At 43.5% G+C, this 23718-nt stretch overlaps 2 protein-coding genes across 13 annotated transcripts in view; both read right to left on the bottom strand.

Moving 5' to 3' along the window:
* Positions 1 to 340: 340 nt before the first annotated feature.
* LOC125723030 (NACHT, LRR and PYD domains-containing protein 3-like) overlaps positions 341 to 23718 on the bottom strand; it is a 325815-nt gene continuing 302437 nt past the window's right edge. For 9 of the 11 annotated variants that reach the window (XM_048999426.1, XM_048999427.1, XM_048999432.1 and 6 more), the window contains one exon: positions 341 to 1304. In XM_048999426.1, the coding sequence (XP_048855383.1) occupies positions 775 to 1304 (530 nt within the window). In that variant the 3' untranslated portion in view covers positions 341 to 774. The remainder of the gene's footprint in view (positions 1305 to 23718) is intronic. The other 2 variants (XM_048999429.1, XM_048999434.1) reach the window with 1 other exon arrangement.
* On the bottom strand, positions 18589 to 22465 carry LOC125723063 (uncharacterized). Of its 2 annotated transcripts, XM_048999502.1 has the most exons (3): positions 22015 to 22465; positions 20553 to 20736; positions 18589 to 18817 (listed from the first exon to the last, which is right to left on the bottom strand). In XM_048999502.1, exons 1-3 carry the CDS (start codon positions 22124 to 22126, stop codon positions 18802 to 18804), a joined length of 312 nt encoding a protein of 103 aa, XP_048855459.1. In that variant the 5' UTR covers positions 22127 to 22465; the 3' UTR covers positions 18589 to 18801. The 2 variants fall into 2 exon arrangements, with proteins under 2 accessions (XP_048855459.1, XP_048855458.1); XM_048999501.1 differs by lacking the exon at positions 18589 to 18817 and having other exon boundaries at positions 19964 to 20736; positions 22015 to 22463.

The following is a 23718-nucleotide window of genomic DNA, read 5'->3' as shown; positions in this document are numbered from 1 at the left end:
GATTTATGTGATTTTTTTCTGGTAATTGGTAATCACCTACACTACTTCATTGATGATCAGGTGCCTTTCTGTTGTTGTTGTACTAACGTGACTTATTAAGATTTTATGTTATTTATGTTTACTTAGTTAATATATGATTAATTAGATTATATCATTATCTTTACTAAGTTACCTCAGGACCGCTGTAGGTTTTGAGTTAATAAACTGTCTGCCGTCTGCCGCCCCCTGCTGGCCAAAGCGTCGCCGCTGCGATATCAGGCTGCTGCGCTCAGTGAGCAGAGAGCGCGGATTAAGTCTGTTACTCAGTTACGTTCTGGGCAGCGCGGACCCGGGACATTAATGGGATAGAATAGGAAGCCTTTATTGTCAGTGTACAGGTAGCAAATACAATATATAGACAGAAATATAAAATATACATATAGAGGGGAGGGGAAAAGCTCCCCCCACTCATCAGGCTTAGATTTCATTACATTTTATTTTATTCAGAATCAGAATTCACTCCATTGGTACAACTGCATGTACTATGAATTAGTTTAGGCAGTTTTGGTGCATTTACAGACAACATAGAACATAAGTCAGAGAAAAACAGTCATTTTGTATGTTTGTTCAGCTTACAGAACCCAATTACTTGTTTTATTAACATACATCACACTTCAGACAGAGTAAAAAGGGTTATACTGGTTATAAAGCAGAGATTTTACCTTTTTGCCACGGAGAAGCAGCGACATGTGAGACTCTGATACGGTAAAAATGATTCCTCCAGCACACAGTGAGCTATCCCAGCATGCACAGCGACACGGGGGAGTTTGGATAAACCCCAAACCCTGGATAGAGGGACTCAGTGAATGAGGAGGTGAATCTGTACAGGGGGGTCAGTCCATCAGAGGAGACTCTGTAGAAGGACAGAGCACCAGCCCCCCAGTCCAGATACACTCCTACTCTGCGGGAGCCTGAGGGCTCTATGGGTATGAGAGTCTGTTTATTATTGTGCCAGACAGAGTGTCTGTGAGGAGAGCAGCGCAGCATCCATGACTTGTCATTGTCTCCAAGCCAACAGTCCCTCCCTCCTTTCCTCCCGATCCCTTTATAAGTGACTCCTATGCAGGCTGCATCTCCATCCCACTCAGCCTCCCAGTAACAGCGGCCAGTCAGACTCTCTCTGCACAGAACTTGGCTCCAGCTGTCAAATCTCTCTGGATGATCAGGATATGGCTGCTCTGCCCCCCCTGTCACCTTCCTGTCCCCCCCTGACAGAGACAGGAATCTGTTTGCTGTGTTGGGGTCCAGCGTCAGCTGGCAGGAGTCTGTAGGCAGGAGGAAGAGCCATTAATCCCATGACAAAGCCCAGCATCTCCACCATTATCACTGTCACACCTCACACACTCACTCACACAGAACTCGCTCCAATACACACATTTTATTCCCAATATACTCATGTAGCCGCCCGAGTCTGCGGCGCTCCGGCTGCCCCCTGCGCTGTGAGACACGCCGCGCTGAGAGACTCGCTGGGGCCGAACTGCACTTTAGCCTGCGCTCTATTATTCTGTACGATACATAAAATATAAAAAGTCAAATATGTGAATTACCTCAGGAAATGTTGGTCGCCCGCGCGACGCCGGTGGGAAGACGCGCCGAAATGACGCGCGTGTTAAACTAATAGGCTTAATTACAGGTAAATAAAATTACAAACAGCATTCATCAAACATATTAACCATAAAATTACACAACAAAGATTACCACTAAAAGTGAGTTTGTCTTTAGGTCACAATATGAACGTCTTTTAATCCACTTTGGACACACACCTCTCTCCAGCAGCGCGCCGACGCGACGCTCCCAACGCGGACGCATCTAGGCTGGTTCTCCGCAAAGCGCAGCACCCGCGTATTACACCGCGTATGCGTACATGGAAACGTTCATATTTCTCTGGTCAAGCTGTGTACTTTGCACATGCGCACGTGTCCTATTTAAGTATTAGTAGTAATTCTGATATTCCCTGCACACGTACCACAGCCGCGAGGTCTGTGTATGTTTCCCTACGTTTTACAAATTCAGAGCGGCAGTTCACGGGGCTGCCAACTTTGATCAACTGGCTGGCGTGAGATTTTCAATTTGGGACAAGTCTGCACACATATGCATACGCATTTATATGTATGCAACAGTTCTATTACCTTGAAAATTGGCTGTAGGGTTTGCAAACTACCCCAATCCTCATCAAAATCATCTATGTTGGCGTTTAAAGACAAATTTGGAGTGCGGTAGGCATAATTAACATAATTAATAATTAACTGACTTACACTGGAACAGTCCCAATACAGAAAAAAGTATTGCAATAATAACATCATGTAGCAAAATTTGTCAGAAGGTTTAGTAGTGACTTGGGCTCAAATCGGAAGAGATGAAGAAAAGAAAATTATAAATGAGATTTACTGCTTTAACCTGCAAACCAGTCATTCGTCTTACTGATACAGAAAATAATGTAGGAGGTGCCTTACAGAATAAATTGTATGATTATATATAAACATAAGGCAGAAGGAGCCTTTGTTAGATTGTGGCAAAAATGGCTTGAACAAGGTGAGCAGAACTCAGCCTATTTCTTTAGGCTAGAAAGTCAGCAAGCCTATCATCAAGCTAATCATGACTATGTATAGTTATTGCAGTCACTGGATGATTAAATAAAACTAGACAGCAGTAAAACTGCATATAGTTCACAGTACATGGTAAACAAAACAAGTCGGCTTGCAGCTCTAATCAAAGCGTGTTCTTCAGAGCGCCATCTTGACTCCTTCGTCCTTGTACAACATTTAATGCCACAACCTCATACTAACAAGTGAGACTGGAAACGAAGGAACCGACCAAGATGGTTTTCTCGCACTGCCCCCCGGTGGACATGACCTTCAGTCCTCCAGATAGATGTAAACTACGCACGCAAGTGTAGTCGTGTCGTGTGAAGTCATGGCCCTAAAGCACAGACTTAGGAGATGTTCAGTGTCACAGCCAGTTTGGGTAAGACTGCAGGTGCCGTCTTAGGACAATATTAATGAATCTGAAAAAAAGTACAGTCAGCGAATGCACAAAAAGGGCAAATGTGAGGGAAGGAAGCCCCCCCCCCCCCCGAACCTCACTGCTCATAGATACCGTAGCTCACACAAGATAAGGATGCAGATAAAAGGTTTTGATGAGCTGTTACTGAGTGATACCAAAAGTTCCTGCTACCCAAACAAAGCGAGGGCAGTTTCCCAGCTTTCAGCATTACAGTGCATGATGACACCTAGGACAGGGGGCCCTTACCCCACCGCCCGCCGCTGACTTGGTTTGGATCCCCTGCTGTAGCTACAGCCCACACTAGGCAGTGAGGAGCAGCCCCAGTGTCAGCCATTCCTGCTCTGACTGACTTCAGGGGGGACAAAGTGCATCAAAGCCCACAGCTACTCTCTCTCATCTGACTCCAGTTGTGTGTCACCTACACACTGGGTCAGACAATGTGTTTAATACATTAAACTGATCTTTACTGAATAACAGGTCTGTGGCTGGAAAATCATTATTAATGACTGATTTTAATATCAAGACCTTGATTTTTATGCTTTAAACTGAAATGGGGTCAAATGAAAACTATGCAGCAGCCCTGATCAAACCAGCTACTCCTACCTGCCCTTTATCAGTGAGACTAGAGCACTTAGGGAAGGAGGTGGAGCCGCCGCCTTATTTAATGGGTTTGAATTATTTTTACAAGTCAGGCACTACTTTCTGTCAGAAGGGTAATTATGAATCTGAATGAACAGAAATTACATGTGGAGTTCCTCAAGGGTCCGTTATTGGCAGTGGGCAGTGGTGGCTTAATGGTTGTTGGATTGAATCCCCGACCAGCAAGGCACTGCTGAGGGACCCTAAGCAAAATACTGCTCTCTGGGCGCTGAATTAGCTGCCCCTTGCTATGTCACGATGTCACATATGGGTTAAATGCAGAGGACACATTTCGGTGTTGTGCACTGTGTGCTGTGGTGTGTCAACACTGATCACCAATTAGAATTATAAACCTGACCGAGCCTCTTTGTTCAACATCTACATGCTTCCATTTGCTCAGATTACGGAACACTATAAAATCTCTGGAACACTTAAGGCCATGTTGTTAGTAAAATTCACAACAAATAATAATCCGTTGTTATGCATTATAATCATGGCTTTAAATATTTATCAAAAGGCATAACACATTATAGGCATGCTTATTATGCATAATGAATGATATTTGAAGCTCTCTTCTTTAGTGCACTATAAATACCTTCATAATGCATTATAATGATCGGTATAAGCATTAAGGATGCTTTGTATTGCATTATGAAGGTATCTATAGTGCCTTATAGATGAGTGTGTCATAAAGCATTCATAAAGCGTTATAATCATGGGTATAATGTGTTATGCTTTTTATAAATATTTATAGCTGTGTTTATAATGCTTTATGAGTGCAGTATAATTAAGCAATGACATATAAGAAGATACTCCGGTATATCATGGCTGTGATTCAGTCAAAGGCACAAGGCTACAGGCCACCACAAAAAAAAAAAAAATAGTTCTCATAACATCAGTGCAACTGGGAGGGGCCATCGTGTCCAAACCGTCCGCATACCTGGATAATTCAGTCAATAACCAATATAGTTTTGTCTAATATTTCCGGTGGCAGCAGTAAAACAACTAGCCAGCTTATCATCGCAGTAACTTTGCATTGTAAATGAAAACCATGCCACAGATTATGAGGCAGATTGCAAAGTTCAGTTATTGGCATCTTTAATAGCGTGATCATTAAAAGGACAGTTGGCAGCTTATAAAAACTTATTCTGGAACAGAAAAGAACAAATCCCACAAAACGGAATACATATGAACCTTTACTTTCACTGGCACCTATGTTAATTTTTTAAACTGGTGGAAACACAGGCAGGTTCTGAAAAGGCATCAAGTGACAACCAGCCCAGCACCGGCTCCATGTTGGTGGAAATGAGGCATCAGTACAGTGTTCCCAGGTCCAGCCCAAGGTCTGCTTAAGATCCACCTAACGGAAGCTGAAACCAGCCCAATAAGAGAGAGAGAGAAGGATTTCTCTCTAAACCAGATACGGAAAAGCTTGTTCATGTGTTTATTTCCAGCAGGCTAGACTATTGAAATGGTGTCTTTGCAGGTCTTGGTAATAAATCAGTCAGACAGCTGCAGCTCATCCAGGATGCTGCCACCAGAGTCCTCACTAACACCAAGGAAGTGGAGCATATCACACAGCTCCTTAATCACTGCACTGGCTTCCTGAGCATCACAGGATTGGTTTTTAAATATTATTTGTTGTCTACAAGGCACTAAATGGCACTAACTTCCTTGAACCTTGTGAAGCATTCAGACCCCTGAAAGTTTACTCAGTGTCCCAGAATGAAGACCAAACAGGCTGAAGCAGCTTTTAGTGTCTGTGCTCCCTGTCTGTGGAACAAGCTTCCTGAAGACCTGAGGTCTGCTAACACTGTCAGCTCATTATAATGAGGGCTTACAACGTTACTGTTGCTGCTTTGTTTCAATAAATTAAATCAGCAGGAGTTTAGTCATACGCTGCCTCTACAATCTCACTTCTTTTTAGTTAACTGTTTATTTGTGTTTTGGGCTTTTAGACTTTTTAAAATTGTTTTTTAAATTGACAATGAACGTGTTTGTAAGTCCCACACCAAAGTTCCGAAGTACCGAAAAAGTACCACAGCTGCAATGATGCTTTTGGTACTGGAACTTCTGGTACTGGTACTCGACCGGAAGTTAATGGAAAAGGGAAAGAACCAAAAGTACCGAACCTGGTGCAGTGGATAAACTTGCCTTACTTAGCAATTGGATTCAAAGTCCACCGAAATAAAAAGCTCATGTAAATGTGAAGAACCAGGAGGCAGCAGAAAACGAAACACAATAAAACACACTCCACCTCATACAGGGAGAGAGAAGCGTGTTTGTGAACAGACTCACATTGTAAGAATTCTGCTCTGGTCCTGGGCACTAATACTGGTAGGACGGTGTATTTAGTAACTAGAAGGAGACAGAGAGAAACAGGGATGTGAGTAAAAGGAATTTACTTGTGGGAGATGGACTTCACTCACTGTGGAGATAACAGCAGTGGGGTATTATCATTATGAGGGACAATAACAGGCATTTATTGGGAAAAGCTCCAGGCACTCCCCCTGACCCTGACCTGGATTACCAGTTAGGAGATGGATGGATGGATGGATGGATGGATATTCATTAATGATTTATTGACTGTAGGTAGGATACAATGGACATAGACCCTTTGGTCCTGTTTCCGCCTGGTATTAACATGCGTCCCGGGTGATCCAATCACAAGTGGACAGCGCTAATTACCCAGGACGCATTGAAGATGCATTGAGATCTGATCACTCAATCCACATTGGGAGGTGGTCTGGGCTGCATATGGCCACATTTTTATAGCAATGTGAAGGCGAATGTGTCCTGGGCTGCACTGCAGGACCAGCTACTCAATTGGCGTCCTATTAGATTGATGTCAGATCGCATGTCAGTTGATAATGGGCCACTGTGTATAAACTGCACTGTGAACAACAATAATGCATCTTTTCTCCTGCGATACTGAAACCTCTGAATCTGCTGGGAAGTTGGTTTAATATTGGACTGTTGTGACCCATTCATATGGAAACTGTGTCAAAGTCTGCATCACTGATGTTCCACGCAAATTCAGAAAGGAAAATGTGTAAAATGTGATTTATTAGATGTTTCAGAATTTGAACATATCATATCTTTAATGTGCATGTTGGGGCGCAGCCTGGTGCAGGCAGGGAAACAAGGTGAGGATCCACTTAAAAGCTCCAAGACAAAGGGAATTAAGGAGACTGAACCAAACTGGAAAGACACACAATAAAGGAACAATAAGGGGTCAAAACTCACCAGGGAAAAAGTAGCTAAGAAAATGACACGTAGACTAACAGAGGGAATGGGGCAGCTAGTGATGTTAAGCTTGACAATAAAAAAGCGATTCACTACATTCTGAAGCACAGCTTCAGTTTCCTTCGTTCCACCCTGAACACGTGACCATGGTCATCTGAAGCTTCATTCTGCACTCAACCATGTGACTGCTTTGGAAACTGAAAATGTGGCACAATCCTCATTACCGGTTTCAAACCTGTTGTACAGCACATATTTCAGCGTACACACACACTGCAGCGTAAGTTTTAATCATCATAATAATTTAATAATAATTCATTTTCAATAATTAATTTAATAATAATAATTATTATTATTATTAGTCATTATTGTGTCCAAGGTTCAGTTTAATTGTATGAATACATAATATCAGATTTGGGTGAGGGTATTACCCAATAATCTGTATAATTTTCCCAGTATAGAGACCAAGAAACAAATGATTGATGAGGCTTTGGCCAATATGCACAACCCTTCACCATAGTGGATAACGCAGGATTTAGGGAGGTTGTGGGGATCCTGGATCCAACCTACATTCTCCCATCCAGGCAAACATGAAAGGGTTTGGTGACAGAAACATTTAAGATAGAAAAAGAGAAACAAAGGAAGAGGTGAGAAAGGCCAAAGCAGTAAGACTAACATCTGACATGTGGACATTCATACATATGGAAGCTTATTTAGCAGTCAAATGCCATTTTATAAATGATAAGACTGAGCTGTCGACCTTATTATTGGGAGCAGGAAAATTCCCAGAGTTTCATTCTGCAGAAAACATGGCTGCAGTCGAGGCAGCCTGATGGAGGAGTGGGGAATACAGAATAAAGTGCGATGGCTCACACTGACGCTGCACAAAATGTGATTATCTGTGTCAGACACACAACCTGCATTGCAGGTTTCTGTAGCCAATCTAATGCTCAGGCTGCTGTAGCGAACTAACAAAGACAGATGTGAGACAATTAACCAATAACAACAGTGCAGGGAAAACAGGCAACAAGTACAGTAACTTATATTAATGAACACAAGACTAGGAAAACTCCCACAAACACTGAAAGTAAGAAACACACACAAGGAATTCAATACTTAGAAAGTACAGAAAAATGTGGAACATAATAAAACAAGGCACAAGCTTCACAAGCAGAACAGAGAACTAACAAACACTGGGAAGAATAGAAAAGCAATAATTAAATGAAAGAGGTGAGGTTGGTTCCTGACCTGCCTCAAACCCATAACCAGCTGGTCTCAGCCTCTGTGTCACACACTCATCCCATTGAGTCAAATGCAGCCATGTGGGGAAAAGGAAGAACACACTAGGGCCAAAGACGATGAGAGGACAAAGGGGATGGACAGCGATGGCTGCTGGCCACACGGGGAAGAGACAGAAGGACAGGCACTGAGACGAAGCTTCATTATTTATGTCAAAGCTGCTCCCGCGTTATTAATATTAGTGAAATGTGCAGGTAAAAATTTACAATAATGTAAAATTAAAGCATGTAGGTAAGAATGTGTGTTCAGTAGCCTAGCAAATGAATGTGTGAATAGAAACATATAATAACAGTGTAATTGTTTATATAGTTTTATATTGGGCTGTCCGGGGGCTTGAATTCCTGGTTAGATATTCAGTCCCACTCCAGCCCTGACTACTTTTACTTCATTTGTTCCAAGTCAGACATAATTCAGCATATCAGACAAAACAATGAACCTCTTTGTTAATATTTTCATAAATTTTGAGCTTCACTGGTTATCATTGAAAGCCAAAATATTATCCTATGGCAACCAACACAATGCATTAAAGGCTGAGCCCTTTACCCTTAAATAGAAAAGTATTAATCTACGTATATCTTAGTACCGAAAGACCTTTTGTAACATGTACATTTGTACTGTGTTGATGTAGGTAAGGTAAGGTAAGGTAAGGTACGGAGGTAAGGAGCACACACTGAGTACAGTGCCTTACCGCACCCACCACACGACGAACCACCTCAGGGATGAGAACCTGAGTGCAGCCGTGCAGTGGGTGACACCTCAGCACCACACCAGTCCCAATGGAACAGTGTGAGTTTTATCCGGTGGCTGCAGTGCCAATCCTGCAAAACACCTCCTGATGCAGTATAAATATGCATGTGGATAATGTGAAAAGTTAAACTTTATTGTGAAAATATTATTTTATAATAATAATTGTCTAATGAAAATCGCAACATTATTACGAAACAATAAATTGTAACATTTAAAAATTATACATAGAAGACAAGTGTTATTATGAAATATAATTTTATGAAATTTATGAAATTTTATGAAATTATTTAAAAATAAAACGATACATTATTGAAATATTTATCATTTTATTTATATTTTTTGATATACTTATTTTATTTTGAGTGTCATGGCGTCCCGTACAAACATCTTCGGCGGGCACGGCCTTACTGTACTGTGGCTCTAGTGAGTTCTTCTGTACTATGAAGGGTTACTGGCTTTTCGGGGTAACTTGTCGGATGTAAGGTACCACAGTTTAAATGGACTTCATATTCGTTTACTTACATTTTGCCCAGACTACCTTAAATCCGACAAGCTAGTAACCCCGCTAGTAAGACCGGACAAGTAGGTCATGACAACTTTACCGAACCAGACTTGATCTGAGTGTTTCGTAGCAATTACACGAACAAGTGTTAAGACAAAATCCATTTATTTAAAATTAACTTTTAGATAATAACAATAATTGATACTTTCACTGGTCCCTTTGGGGAAATTCTTTTAGATAGAAAGGGGAAATTCTTTTAAATTAGCCTGACCTGTATCTCCGCCCTTCCTGTAGCAGCTGAGACTGTATCATGGCCTCTGTGTTCATCCATCGTACAGAGATAACAGATACACTGCTGGTCGGTACGGCAGTAGACCTCCAGCGGTTTGTCATGGTGGGAACAGACCTTGTCCTTCAGATGGCCGATGGCATCAATGAGCTTGTGCTGTTTTGCATGGTGGAGTTTGTTGTGAAGCTGCAGGTCAGTTTCACAGTAGGAGGCCAGACACACCAGGCAGGACTTGACAGCTTTGTGTTTTCTCCCAGTACAGACGTCACACTCCACATCTCCAGGTCCAGCATACTGGTCAGCAGGAGCAGCTGCTTGTAGTCCAGTCTTCTTCAGTTTCTCCACCACTTCAGCCAGCATGGTGTTTCTGCCCAGAACAGGTCTGGGTATGATGGTCTGTCTGCACTGGGGGCAGCTGTAAACTCCAGCATGATCTTCCTGATCCCAGCAGCTCTTAATGCAGCTCATACAGTAACTGTGTCCACAGGGAATAGCCACTGGATCCTTTAGTAGATCTAGACAGATTGCACAACTTAACTCGTTTACATCCACTGCAACTCTGGCTTCTGCCCTTTTACCACGAACACTGATAGGATTCAGTCTCATTTTCTCTCACAGTCGTCTGTGTGTGACAGTGGGAGGAACTTCCTCCTTCTCAGGCTGCAGCAGGTGTGGTTTTGGACTGAGACCAGACTGAGAAGAGCAGACTGGGCAAACAGTGGAGCTGCAGTTTATGAACAAAATAGTACATTATACAAACTGTACCCAAAGCGAACATTTATTTATTTTTTATGAGAATAACAGTTACTGACATTGTTTTTCTGTAAACAAACTATAATCCTACTCTTTGATTTTGTGCAGTAGATAGAAATTAGGTATAAAGGTATAAGAGAGCAGATCTACTGAGAATGAATTTCTGTGTCGGTTTAGAATCACGTTTGGGATCATGTGGTTTCAGGTGAAACATGCAAGGATGTGCAGTTATAGACAGACTGTGTCAGGATTAGACAGAACAAGCTTTGACAAGTACTGTCAATGCACAGATTTGTTTTTTTACATTATTCTATATACAATATTCATGAAAATATATGTCATCTCTTCCTTTTCTTTCTGTGTGTTTGTGCAGGGAGTGTATTTATGTTAGGAAGGACAAGGATTTTAATCATCCAAAATAATTCCATACTCTAATAATGAAAATTGAACACTACTCTTATATTTAAGCCAAAAGTTAATGGACCAGCTTCAGCCATCCCCAGGAACAGAAAGATCAGATATCAAAAAAGTATCCAACAAATTCCAATAACTGCAGTACAGGGTTATGGGACACACACATCACAGGAAGCACAGGGCACAAGGCAGAGACACCCTGGATGGGATGCCAGTCCATCACAGGGCAAACACTCACTCACATGCTGAGGACAATCAAGAGACACTAATTCACCAAACTGCATGATCTTGGACAGCATGAGGAAACCTGAGGAAACCCACAGGAACACGGGGAGAACATGCAAGCTGTACATGCAGAACCAGGAGTGGGAACCACACCCACAAGCCTGGAGGTGTGAAGTGAGAGCAGCTGGTCTGAAGTCCTGAAGGGAGCTGGAGCGCCATTTCTTTGGAACAGTGTGGAGCCGTCCTGCATTACTGCTTATCCTGTACGGGGGGGTGGGGAGCCTGGAGCCTGTCCCAGGTGGCACAGGGCGGGGGACACAATGGACAGGATACTAGTTTATAGCAGAGCACAAACTCACACATACAGACTCACACTAAGGGCAGCTTAGAGATTCCAATCGGCTGATCGCAGTTTCATGTTCTGCAAAGTAGGAGGAGAAAGCCCACATTGGAAGAACATGCAGACTTCACACATACAGCAGGAGGGACAGGAAACAAGCCAAGAGACAGAGGTTACACCCCGAGACCCCACACCCCCCCACAATCACACATACTGTTAGGATTTATTTAAAAGTTACATTTTAATGCTACAAAATTATGACTGACTATGAACTTCATATTCCAGAACTGTGTTGGAATCTATGCTGACTGTAAGAATGTTACCTTACAGGATTTACCCGTTTCTGTGCCCTGTACCTACAGTAAGGAGCTGGGATCTCTGCTCCTTCAAAGCAGACAGACTCACTCACATATGATTACAGTTCTAGTACATAGCAGATACTGTTGCTGAAAGTGGTGAACAAGTGAGGCAAATATAACAATGCAAACATGCTGCTGTCAAGGTGCTGCCTGGGCACTAGTGCAGCTAGGCTGCTATTTCTGGGCTCCACAGACATCACTGGTGGTTGGTGTCGTGGTCACCGGGATGAAAGACTCGTGCAGCAGGTGTTTCTCAGACAACAAACAGGGACTTACTGGGATCAGGATGGGAGGCTATGGAACCGGCAACACGTAAGGCACAACATCAGTGATCGAACTGGGGAACACAGGACCAGGAAGCACTTAAATGCAGGACTAATGATGGAAGAGACTGGAGACAGCTGGGAGTGTTTCACACGAGGGCTGGAACGAGACGTGAGACCAACAAGCAGCAAACATGGCCTGTTAGAGCCACGTAAGGGAGGAGGCGGGACATTTAATTTCATTTTTATATAGTGCCTCACAGAGTCGTCCCAAGGCACTTTACATAGATGTGTAGTCATACATTACAACATCATTAAAGACAGTAATACACAATGGGAAAAAGGAAAGAAAGATATTAAATAAAGAAAGCCAGATGACAACGGAGGAGAGGAACCAAAAAACCCCTAGTAAGGAGAAAAAAAGACCTCTGGGGGTCCATGGACAACTGGCTGCCCAACCCCCCCGGCAGACTAATATTGCTAAGAACAGAAAAGAGTGGAGCTGCTTGCTAAAGGCCAGGTGTGAGGTGTGATTAAAGTCTGTCAATAAGCCTGTTCTCCACGCTGGCCTGTGTAGGGTGACACTCAAGGCTGCACCCAGGATGACACAGTTAGCAGGTCCAATTCGCAGTGTCACCCCTCCATGGGACAGAACCAGGACTCCAGCTGAGATGGTGCCCCCCCCGGGTAGCACCTGGAAATGTGGGGAGGCAGAGAGCATGGATGGTCAGAACATGCGTTGACACATAAATGGACAAGCATATTGGATAAGAATGGCATTGCTTAATGTGACAGTACCCCCCCCCCCCAACCCACCAAAAGCATGCGCTCCGGCTATGAAGTCCAAGGGGGTTAGACAACAGGGATGGAACCAGACTGGACTCTGGACTAGACAGGGGACGACAGAACAGATGGTAGACAGGACAAGACCAGACAAGACTAGACAGAACACTAGACAGACAGCAACACCAGACATAAGAGCAGTTGCAGGACATCACTAAGGACATGGAGCGGATAAAGGAAAAGCTAGGAACCACAGGTACAGCAGTCCTGTCAGACCCCAAAACAGGATGGACAGGTGGAGGGTCAACAAGAACAGGGGCACAGGATGCAGAAGACAGAGATACAGGTGGGACAGAGCAACAAGACAAACACTGAGGCACAAAAAGGAATAACATGGGGCATCCAGGGAAGCCAGGTGAAGATTCGGGGCTGGGGACCCTCCTAGGCCCCTTTCCAGGTGAGGCTGAACTCTGCCGAATCACAGGACCAGAGGGTCTGGGAGGGCCAGCAGGGCCGGAGGACGTGAGGAGTTGGGAGGTGATGAGAGAACCGCAGAGCAGTAGAGCAGCAAGGAGACAACAGGAGAGGAACAGGAAGATGGCAAGGGACATACAGGGCAAGAGCAGAGACTGGCAAACCCTCTCTGTGAGACAGACATTCTGCCTGCCGCTTTCTTGGGCTCCTGTTGATACTGGTGACCAGAAACTGGGACCAGAGTAACCAGAGTCTGGGATGAAGGAGGGACCCACGTAGCAGGACCCAGGGCACTCCAGCAGGACATCCTCTGGATCCATCTTCTCTGGGCTGGTGGCAGCCTGCAGGCATGTGCCGGTGGGACGTCAGGATAGAAAGTGGGCACCAGCAGGCCGTCAGGAGATGAGGTGGGCACCGGCTGGACGTCTGGGGACATTGAGGTGGGTGCTGGCCAGGCATCAGGGGACAGAGAGGTGGACGCTGGCCGGACATTATGGAGCAGTGTGGCAGGTGTCGGCTGGTTACCAGGGAACCGTGTCAGATTCTATGAGAAGCCTAGAGGCAACCAAGGCCTCACCTGTGTTGGACACTGTGGGTGCGGCCTGAGCGGCCCTCTCTGGGCTGGGAGCCTTAAGTGCGGATGTAACGACTGCAACGGCTGGCTCTCCTGGGCCAGATGCTGTAGATGCAGTGTCTTTCAATCACGAGTGCGCTTCCCTAACCATTACGTCACCACTGCTCACTACTATGTGTACTACTAAAAGAGGCAGTAGGGTCTTGTCCAGCCAGCTGACAAAACGTTTCCACATTTAATTGGAACGAAGGACAGTAGGAAACATCTGTATTGTGTGCAGACTTCCAATAAAACCATGTTGAAGCAAAAGTCCGACCTCTACTGTGGTCCAGCACTCTGACAACCATAGAACTAGGAGTGAAGCCTGTTCTTCTGTGCTGGAGAGCTTTGGGGAGCATGTTTTGGCGAACAGGGGGATCACAGTAAATCCCAGAGAAGCATCATGTTGTCAGACTTCAAGTGACAATGAGGAGGCAGGTCGCCCTACGGCGAGCGACATGGAGACGGCGGGCTCCTTTTCTCCAGAGCACCCCACCTCTGCGGGGTTCAGCACACTCACTCCATTCCAGAGGGCCCTGAGGATCTCCGCTATAGCTGTCACACCCTCCACTTGGGGGTCCGGGGAGAGGGCGGCTATGCCATCTGTCAGAGATGGGCCATTCTCTCTGGGGAAAGATGTACTGCGGCCTGAACCAGCGACATTAGGTATGCTTGACACATGCAGCAGTGATCGGCTGTAGGGACCTGGGGAATCTACTGGGGCTTGTCGAGTTCCGTCAGTCTGTTGGGTGCCAGGATGAACGACTCTGGGAGCAGGTGTTGTCAGACAATAAACTGGGATTTACTGGGATCAAGATGGGAGGCTAGGGAACGAGCAACATGGAGGGCACCACATCAATGGCGAACACAGGGCCAGGAAGCACTTATACAGGAATAACAAGGGAACAGACTGGAGGTAGCTGGGAGTGTTTAACATGAGGGATGGAACGAGACGCGAGACCAACGAGCAGCAGGCATGGCTTATTAGAGCCACGTCAGGGAGGTGTCAGGACATGACGTTTGGGGCTATGGTTAGGGTTAGGATTAGGCTTAGGTTTAGGGTAAAGTGTTTGTGGCAGAGAGCGGTCAGTAGTACAAGGACACGACTATGCCACCTGGGGTATTTCACCACAGGAAAAATTACTCTAAATTAAGAGCACACAAGTTCATTTACCGAATGGAACTGGACGTGTTTGTACTATTAACAGGTTGTTGAAAATATAAAACAAAGAAACAAGACAAGCGCTTTAGCATCAACAACCTTAAAAAATAAACCAGCAACCAGCCTTTGGCCACCGGCTGACTAAACCCAAGCAAGAGACAGGTGTCCGGGGAAGTTGATCAAAAGGGGGAATAGAGTCCCCTAAACTAACACACACACACACACACGCACACACACACACACACACACATACACACACACACGCACACACACACCTGTGCTCCACCACACTGATCCCCACACAAATATACTGCACAAGGTGAAAGTGTGAACACCACCACCCCAGACCAATCAAATCTTAGTCAGCCAGATCAATCGAGGCAGCCACTGCTCACAGTCTCCCAGAAAATACCACAATCTAACCAAGAATCTGAGTGTTGAAAACTATGAAGAGTGCAAACAATGAGTAGCAGAATACAGGCTGTCCCTCTGTATCAGTCCCAAACAGAAAGAAAGGGCGGCCTAAAGTCTGTTAAGTCGCAAAACTAGGGAATGAAACAGCTCCAGAAATCAGGAAAAGGTGCGACGATCCTTAGCGCGTTCCAAGGCTCCCAGCACATCGCCGATGTCCCACCGAGGATCAGGAGCTTCAAGCAGCAGTTGTTGGGCGACATCGGACCGGCTGAGGACAAGACAAGACAGACGTAAAAGAAAAACTGACGTAGGAAACACAGCAGCCACAGTGCAGGTTCAAATTATTATTGTCTGACAAATCTGCTGGAAGAGGCATAAACTGAAGCTGACGAGCAACTGAAACTGTAATCCTGGCAACAACTGTAACTACAATTAAAACACATCAAGTAAAGCAACTGACAAGTAGCTATAGGCCTAGTCACCAGAATAACTTGCAACCACTGGAGCTGCAACACAGACACCAGAAAAACACTGCAATATAAAATATTACCATTAGCCATTTAAATCAAGCAGAGGATTAACGCTAATTAAAACAGCAAAACCTCCCACCAAGACACAGAATAAGTGTGAACCTCAGCCAGCATGCCAGCGTACCACGGCAGACCACTGCGGTGCGGAAGGGGAGTTACCGGACCGGGAAACGCCAATGACGCCTCCACACACTAGGGGTCCCCACACACACTTACCGGAAATAATCAACAAGTCCAACCCGCAAAATTCCACACTGCTACAGTTGGATGGCCCTGGGATTTTTCTCCAGAACCCCAAGGCTCAATGGAAGTACCGCGAGATTCTTAAACCCTTACCTGAGGGAGGAGGCTTCCAGCGTAAGGAGAGGTTCACCAGAATCCCCGGGCTGGATGGACATCGTTCATCCTTTACCTGGGGAATGAGGCTCCCAACTCGTGGTGACTTACCCAAGCCCTGGTGCTGGATCATCATTCAATGCTTACATGGGGAAAGAGAGACCTTACCCTTGGCCTCCAAGCCTGGAAGTACCCTGAGCTCTAGACCCAAGCTTAACCCTAACCCATAAGCATAGGTTCGCAGCATGAACGGTTCTCACCTGATACCAGAAAACCATACATGTTCTTAATCTGAAAATCAGTTCATCGTTTTCCCAGAAGGTGGCAGCACATCAACACTGCTAGCTTGGCACATCCCTTTGGATACAATGAGCTATCCTTATATTTTGAAATTTTTTCAAACTTATTTAAATCAGTAAAACAAATTGCATCCAAAAAGGATAGAATCATGTCTACCCAATACCCCTTGGCACCATGTTAGTGTGAATGGAGTTTTCACTCCAGCCCTGAGGGATTCAGAGCAGACACAAAAGATTGTGAACCCATGTGTGATTTACAGTGAAAGGTGACTGAACACAACGCACAGCCTCTGTTATGACTCCACTGTTCACCATGGTTCAGCACCATCTATATTTCTATTATTTTTAAGGTATTTTACTTGTGGTTTTACACTTAACATGGTATCGACAGGCTTGCTCCAAAGAGATCTCATTGTATTTACAGTGACAGTAACGCTGCCTTATCTTGCGAGAGGAAGTAGCATATGGGTGCGCTGCTAACGTTAGCATTAGCAAACCTAGCTGCCTAGCAGTGTTGGTAGTAACTCGTCAGTGTAATTCCACTACTTTTGTTTGCACCATGTATTTCAACATCGACGCGATGTTAATGTGATCACTATGCAACCTTTAGCCCACTGTTATTTTCCTTGATTATGTTATTATACAGGACAGGTCAGGCAGAGGGAGCAGACGCTGATGCAGCGCGTTGCCGCACCAACCACACGTCCAAACTGCTGGCGATCCTAGCCGGCGACCCCCCAGGCAGACACACGGTCGAATCCCACCCTTATTATAATTACTTTTATATACAGTAATTGGTAATTAGTAATTTTCAGTAGCTTGCACAAGGCTGCTGACTAGCAACGTTATTCGTTGGCTGAATCCGAAATAGCTGTAGTGCTACGATGCTGGATTGTTACAGGGACAGTGATAAATGCAGACCCCTTTATTCTGATTGCGTTAAAAATCAAATGTTTTTACTCAGATTTCATCCATTTGGTGGTGTGCTCTCTATAATGTGCCATGTTTTCATTTTTAAAAAGAATGGCAAAATAGAGCAGTGCACTGAATTGTAATGCCTGTATCTTGAAACGTAGCGTGTTGTCAGACTCTCCGATACACAGCTCTATGGTCCATACAGAGGAGATGAGGAACATGCAGTCTGCTAAGTCACGTGGTTACCTTTCGTTAGGTGGCTACGTTTACATGCCTTAACGCAATTAAGATGTTTTCATGTAAACAGATTAATCGGGGAGCTCATTTATAAAGGCTTCGTGTGACTGAAAAAGACGAGAAGCATTCATACATACATTTATAGGAAGATTTTGGGATTTACAAAGAAAAACGTTTTGTGAAAAAGACAAATCTTGTGAACGAGGTTGAGAGATGCTGTTTCGACAGAATCCTGTAGAGGGCACTGTGTATGCTAAATCGAAGGCTCCAGTAATGTATTCGGCATTTATAATCATAAACAATAATAATTGAAATATTTGTGGGCACATGGCAATTGGCTCTGAGATTAAAGTTATTTAAAATGAATTTGTTTAAATTTGTGGGCCGGCATGGTGGTGCAGTGGTTAGCACTGTTGCCTCACACCTCTGGGACCCAGGTTTGAGTCTCCGCCTGGGTTACATGTGTGTGGAGTTTGCATGTTCTCCCCATGTCGTCGTGGGGTTTCCTCCGGGTATGCCGGTTTCCCCCCACAGTCCAAAAACATGCTGAGGCTAATTGGAGTTGCTAAAAAATTGCCTGTAGGTGTGAATGGTGTGTGAGTGTGCCCTGCGATGGGCTGGCCCCCCATCCTGGGTTGCTCCCTTCCTTGTGCCCATTGCTTCCGGGATAGGCTCCGGACCCCCCGCGACCCAGTAGGATTAGCGGTTTGGAAAATGGATGGATGGATGTATGATAGAATGATTAAGCTGTAGCACATTTCAAATAATATTTCATTTGTAACACATTTGTTCTCCAAACTTCTACATTTTTAACCTTTGGCCACAAGATCATCTTCTTCCTGCCAGTATCTTTTCTTTCCTTTGATCCTCGGTTGTTGGAATCTGCTCTGCTGCTTGGAAGTTCCCTGGGGCTCTGTGCCCTTCTAGGGGCTCTGTGTCCTTTGTTAGCACAAACATTTTGCACACCTGACATTACCATGCATACAGTATTTCTCGTATTTTACAAAATACAAAAACACTGATCAAAGTCTGTAGAAAAAAACATTTTATTTCATGAACTCAAATATGAATCATAAAACACAATTAAAATACTTTTTTTGAATACATGCCTCAGAAATTGCACATCCCTGATTGTGCGTTACCTTCATGCTGCCTTGAAATTTTTGATTTCTTCACTGTAGCCCTATGTTATACAATCTAATCTTAACCTTATGTTAACTGATCCTATTTTTATTTCTTAAATATTCCCTCCACCACCCCCCCTCTGAGGAGGACTGCTTTATTTACAATTAATCTAATCCTATGTTATACAATCTTATCTTAACCTTATGTTAACTGATCCTATTTTTATTTCTTAAATATTCCCTCCACCACCCCCCCTCTGAGGAGGACTGCTTTATTTACAATTAATCTAATCCTATGTTATACAATCTTATCTTAACCTTATGTTAACTGATCCTATTTTTATTTCTTAAATATTCCCTCCACCACCCCCCCTCTAAGGAGGACTGCTTTATTTATAATTAATCTAATCCTATGTTATACAATCTTATCTTTACCTTATGTTAACTGATCCTATTTTTATTTCTTAAATATTCCCTCCACCACCCCCCCCCCCTCTAAGGAGGACTGCTTTATTTACAATTAATCTAATCCTATGTTATACAATCTTATCTTTACCTTATGTTAACTGATCCTATTTTTATTTCTTAAATATTCCCTCCACCACCCCCCCTCTAAGGAGGACTGCTTTATTTATAATTAATCTAATCCTATGTTATACAATCTTAAGCTTACCGTAACCTATCCTATCTTAATTTTATTCTATGTTATCTTATCCTATCTTTCTTATCTTATGCTATGCAATCCTATCTTATTCTTATACTATGTTATCTCATATAATCTTATCCTAAACTTATGGTAATTTATCATGTCTTTGTAAAACATAAAATGGCATACAAGTTAAGACTATCTTAACTTGTCCTATCTTAACCTTATCCTATCTTAAGCTTATCCTATAGTACCTTATGCTATAGAACTACATGGTAACATATCCTAATTTTATCTTATCCTAAGTATGTATGACAAGTCTCGTGTAATTATGTGCTGAATCTACAGGGAAATGTAGCTATGTGCATCTGACTGATAGCCCATTTCCACACCCATCTCCTGAGCCCTGGGCATGGTACTTAGCTGCTCCAGTGCATCAATAGGAAAGATGAACTCATCTTCATCAATCCTACGCCTCTTGGATGAATGAGTACCCTCATTATCCTCATTCTTCCCCTGTTTCGCTAAGTTAATTTCATTTAAATGTCTGTTCCAAAACTCCTGACACCAGTACTCAGTAAAGCACTTGGCGTCATAGGTCATTTTAGAGTACTTGGTTACATAATAGTTATACAACCAATAGAATTTTTCCAGGTGAGATGAGGCGGCTACAGCCTGTGCTGGAGCCTGAAGCAGAGGGGTCAGATGAACCAGGCCTGGAGCTGAATATGGATGTGGAGCTGGGCTTACAGGTGTGACTAAGTGTGGGGATAAAACAGAGGAGCCCATAAAAAGAAATGGGGATGAAACAAAAGAGGAGGGGGCTGAAGACGGAAATAAAAATGAAGAGGAGGAGAAGGTTGGTGAGCTGGGCTTAGGCTCTAACCCCTTCTGTTGGTCATACCTCCTTCTTCGCCCTGACCGGCCTCCCGCCGTATTTCTACGGCGGCCTGTGCCCTGCTGACCCCTGCTGGTTGCCACCGGGATGGCAGCAGATCCAGGAGAGGCAGAAGTGGTCAGGGAGCTGGCTGCCGGCGGCCTGGTGCGGCACTTCTTCCGACGGCCAGCATCACTGGAACTGGTTTGTCCTTTGGGATAATAAAGACAGGGGACAGCATATTTAATTTAAAGGAAACATTATGTCACTGTACAACAACACTACATCACAACCATCACAGATATCACACTTAGCAGTCGGTATTGCACACTAAGAAAAATTCTGCCGTCTTTATTGGATACAGGAAACACACGCTTGGGAAACTTATGCGCTGGTCTTGACTTGGGCCGTCTGCGTTTCAGCAGGGGAACCTGACCTATAAAAACAAGCCAGTTTGTGCACAGATTCCCTGATACGCAGAACAACAGCGAAAAACAACACTGGAAAGGTTCATGTGCATCAAATATAGCAGCCCACTCAATCCAAATGCTGGCATCAACAACTGACTATTAAGTCAAATCCTTTACATATCTTACACTTTCCATAAGTTGCATTATTTATTCACTCTCAAGGTACCAAACTAAGATTTATGCTTTTTCTGATTTCTACCGCGTTTCCCAGCAAATAAGCCCTAACATGATTTTTCAAGAAGCCCGTAATATAAGCCCTAGTTATTGTCCCATGGATTGTACGGTAACTAGAATGAGATGCGGTTATACTACGAGAAGGCTACATGGACAAGAGGCGCTCATTTAAGGACAGAGTTATTGCTAAACATGAGAGATTGGGGACACTGGTTCTACAGGAAATTGAGTTGCGAGATATTCAGGACGGAATTTGGAACTTGGAGATTTACGATGATGTTCCAGAAGAACATGACATTACGACTATATTTGAATAAACATATGCAGTATACAGCAGAATTTTGTTCATGAATAAATTCACCGTCAAATTGTTTACATGGAAAGATACTGTTAGAAGATGACATGATGTCTGTGTTTGAATAAATGTGGATTTTTTTCATGAATACCGGTAAATATACTGTAGCATGTTATACTTGGGAAAATACTACCTTAATATAAGCCGTAACGCGTCATTTGGAGCAAAAATTAATATAAGACCCTGTCTTATTTTCGGGGAAACACCGTATATTAGGATATATTCAGCTGTTACTTTACCACTTCATGATGATTTTCTCTGATGTTTAAACACAGCACAGCCACAGATTTTACTGATTTCATTATATAATGCAGTAGACATGTAAAAAGACTCCCGTATATTAAAGCTAAAGGTGAACTACTTTATTATTTAGACATGTACTTCTAAAACAAGATAATAGAACAGAAGATTCAAGAAGACTAGTCAAGCATATTCTGACTTTAACTCTTTAAGTGCTGAGTTAGTCTGGGCATCATTTTGCCATCCTTACCTCGGCCAACTGGACCGGGGATGTATTCCGGGGCGATCCGCACACTGACTGCACCTTTCGGCAGCAGCCAGTCAATCCTCTGGAGATTCACGGTGGTTTTCACGATGGACATCTTTCGCGTCTTCTCTCTTGCTGATAAACTGCAAGTCTGAGCTGCTTTAAATGTTCAAATGAAAACTCTAAACGGAAAAGAATTGTTATGATTCGGTTGCTAAGCTACGGTGGCCGATTGGTGTCAGCGCGCTGCAAAGTCTTCAAACGCTTTAATCAAATGACAAAACATACGATCTACATTTACAAAAGCGCAGAAACGTAGAAGTACCACAAAATTTTAAGACAAGTTTAAAAACATATAAGCGCTGAAAATCCGCTCACAACACAGTTGTGAAGTTTCTGGGTGACAAAGAAACAAGACGGACCAATTATGGTTTAACTGTATATCGAATGTTTACGAAATGTCGATATCTTATGAAAACAGGATATAGAATGAAACACTACATTATATCAATCAATCATTCGGTCGCCATTAAAAATATAGAATAATGTTCCTTCCTTGTTATAAGTAACACGAGAGCTGCGGTCTTGAAGTTGCACAGACTCCCAGAATTCATAGCGATAATTACGCGACCCATTCAATTAGTGGGTTTTTTTGATAATTGGGAATGGGGAGGAGCCATTGGGTGCGTTCGACTTCACTTAGGTCTGACTGCAGCTGACGTGAGGGGGAGCGCCATCTGCCGGCGGCTGCAGGAGTGTAATATAATAATATAAACTGTAATATAAACTTGTAATATAAACTGACAGCAGCCAAACTAGACAACTTCTACTCCTCGTAGTGCGAGACCTGACTGAGATGGCCGCACTTCCAAAAGGGTGTAGATACATCTATAAAAATATCACCTGCATGCACATTACCTCTTCTACAATAACCAACTCCTGATCCAAACTGCTAGCAGTGAAAAGATAGCTGCCAGGAAAAAGATCAAATACATTTATTTCAAGGATTCAAAGTTTTTATTGTCATGCACAGAATACAATGCAATTCTTACTTGAATGCCTTCTTCACAGACTAGACGATTAAACACATAAACCAGCGCAACATTACAGTAACTAACAATAAATAAATGATTAACTTATGTGTACTATTAGAGCATTTATTGAAACTTTACTTCTTTACAGGCTTTTCGGGAGAAATAGCAGATAACGTATCGGAACTTCCAGAGATACAAACGTCATGCGTGTGACTAAAATTGTTCAGCCAATAAGGGCAAAGTTGTGTCACGGAGGCAGTTCCAGTTTGTGCAGCCGGCTGAGAGGTTTTTTTATTATTTTTGTTATTGAAGCTTTAAATTACAACAGAAGTAATAGCTGACCAGTGACCATTAAGATTAACAAAACAAACAAGAACATTTACGAGACATTTACAAAATAAGCCAGGGGCACATAGTAGCGACATTTACAGTTACGCCGGCTGAAAGGTGCTGCACGATCTTACTTGCTCTCTGCACATGCTGCACGATCTGTCACGATTGTCTTGTAGGTTTTTGTACCATGTGACTTGGTGACGTTAGGTGACGTTTTGCAGGGCCGGCTTTATGTCGGACAAAAGAAATCTAACCATGATGCAGTAATTCTAGAGGCAGCAAAGCAGATTAACCAAAGATCTCATAGTAAACAAAGGAATGTGATACTGCAGTTAAGTCT

This window comes from Brienomyrus brachyistius, unplaced genomic scaffold, assembly GCF_023856365.1.
Source record: "Brienomyrus brachyistius isolate T26 unplaced genomic scaffold, BBRACH_0.4 scaffold45, whole genome shotgun sequence".
Classification (NCBI taxonomy): domain Eukaryota; kingdom Metazoa; phylum Chordata; class Actinopteri; order Osteoglossiformes; family Mormyridae; genus Brienomyrus; species Brienomyrus brachyistius.
Note: the sequence above shows the minus strand (reverse complement) of the source record. Positions and strands in the feature narration are given on the sequence as shown.

Bases quoted from the DNA above. Each gene is read 5' to 3' on its own strand.
- LOC125723063 (XM_048999501.1), bottom strand. From the start codon at position 22,126: ATGTCCATCGTGAAAACCACCGTGAATCTCCAGAGGATTGACTGGCTG. The intron at 20,737-22,014 runs GTAAGGATGGCA...ATTATCCCAAAG, and splicing joins CCCCGGTCCAGTTGGCCGAG to GACAAACCAGTTCCAGTGAT.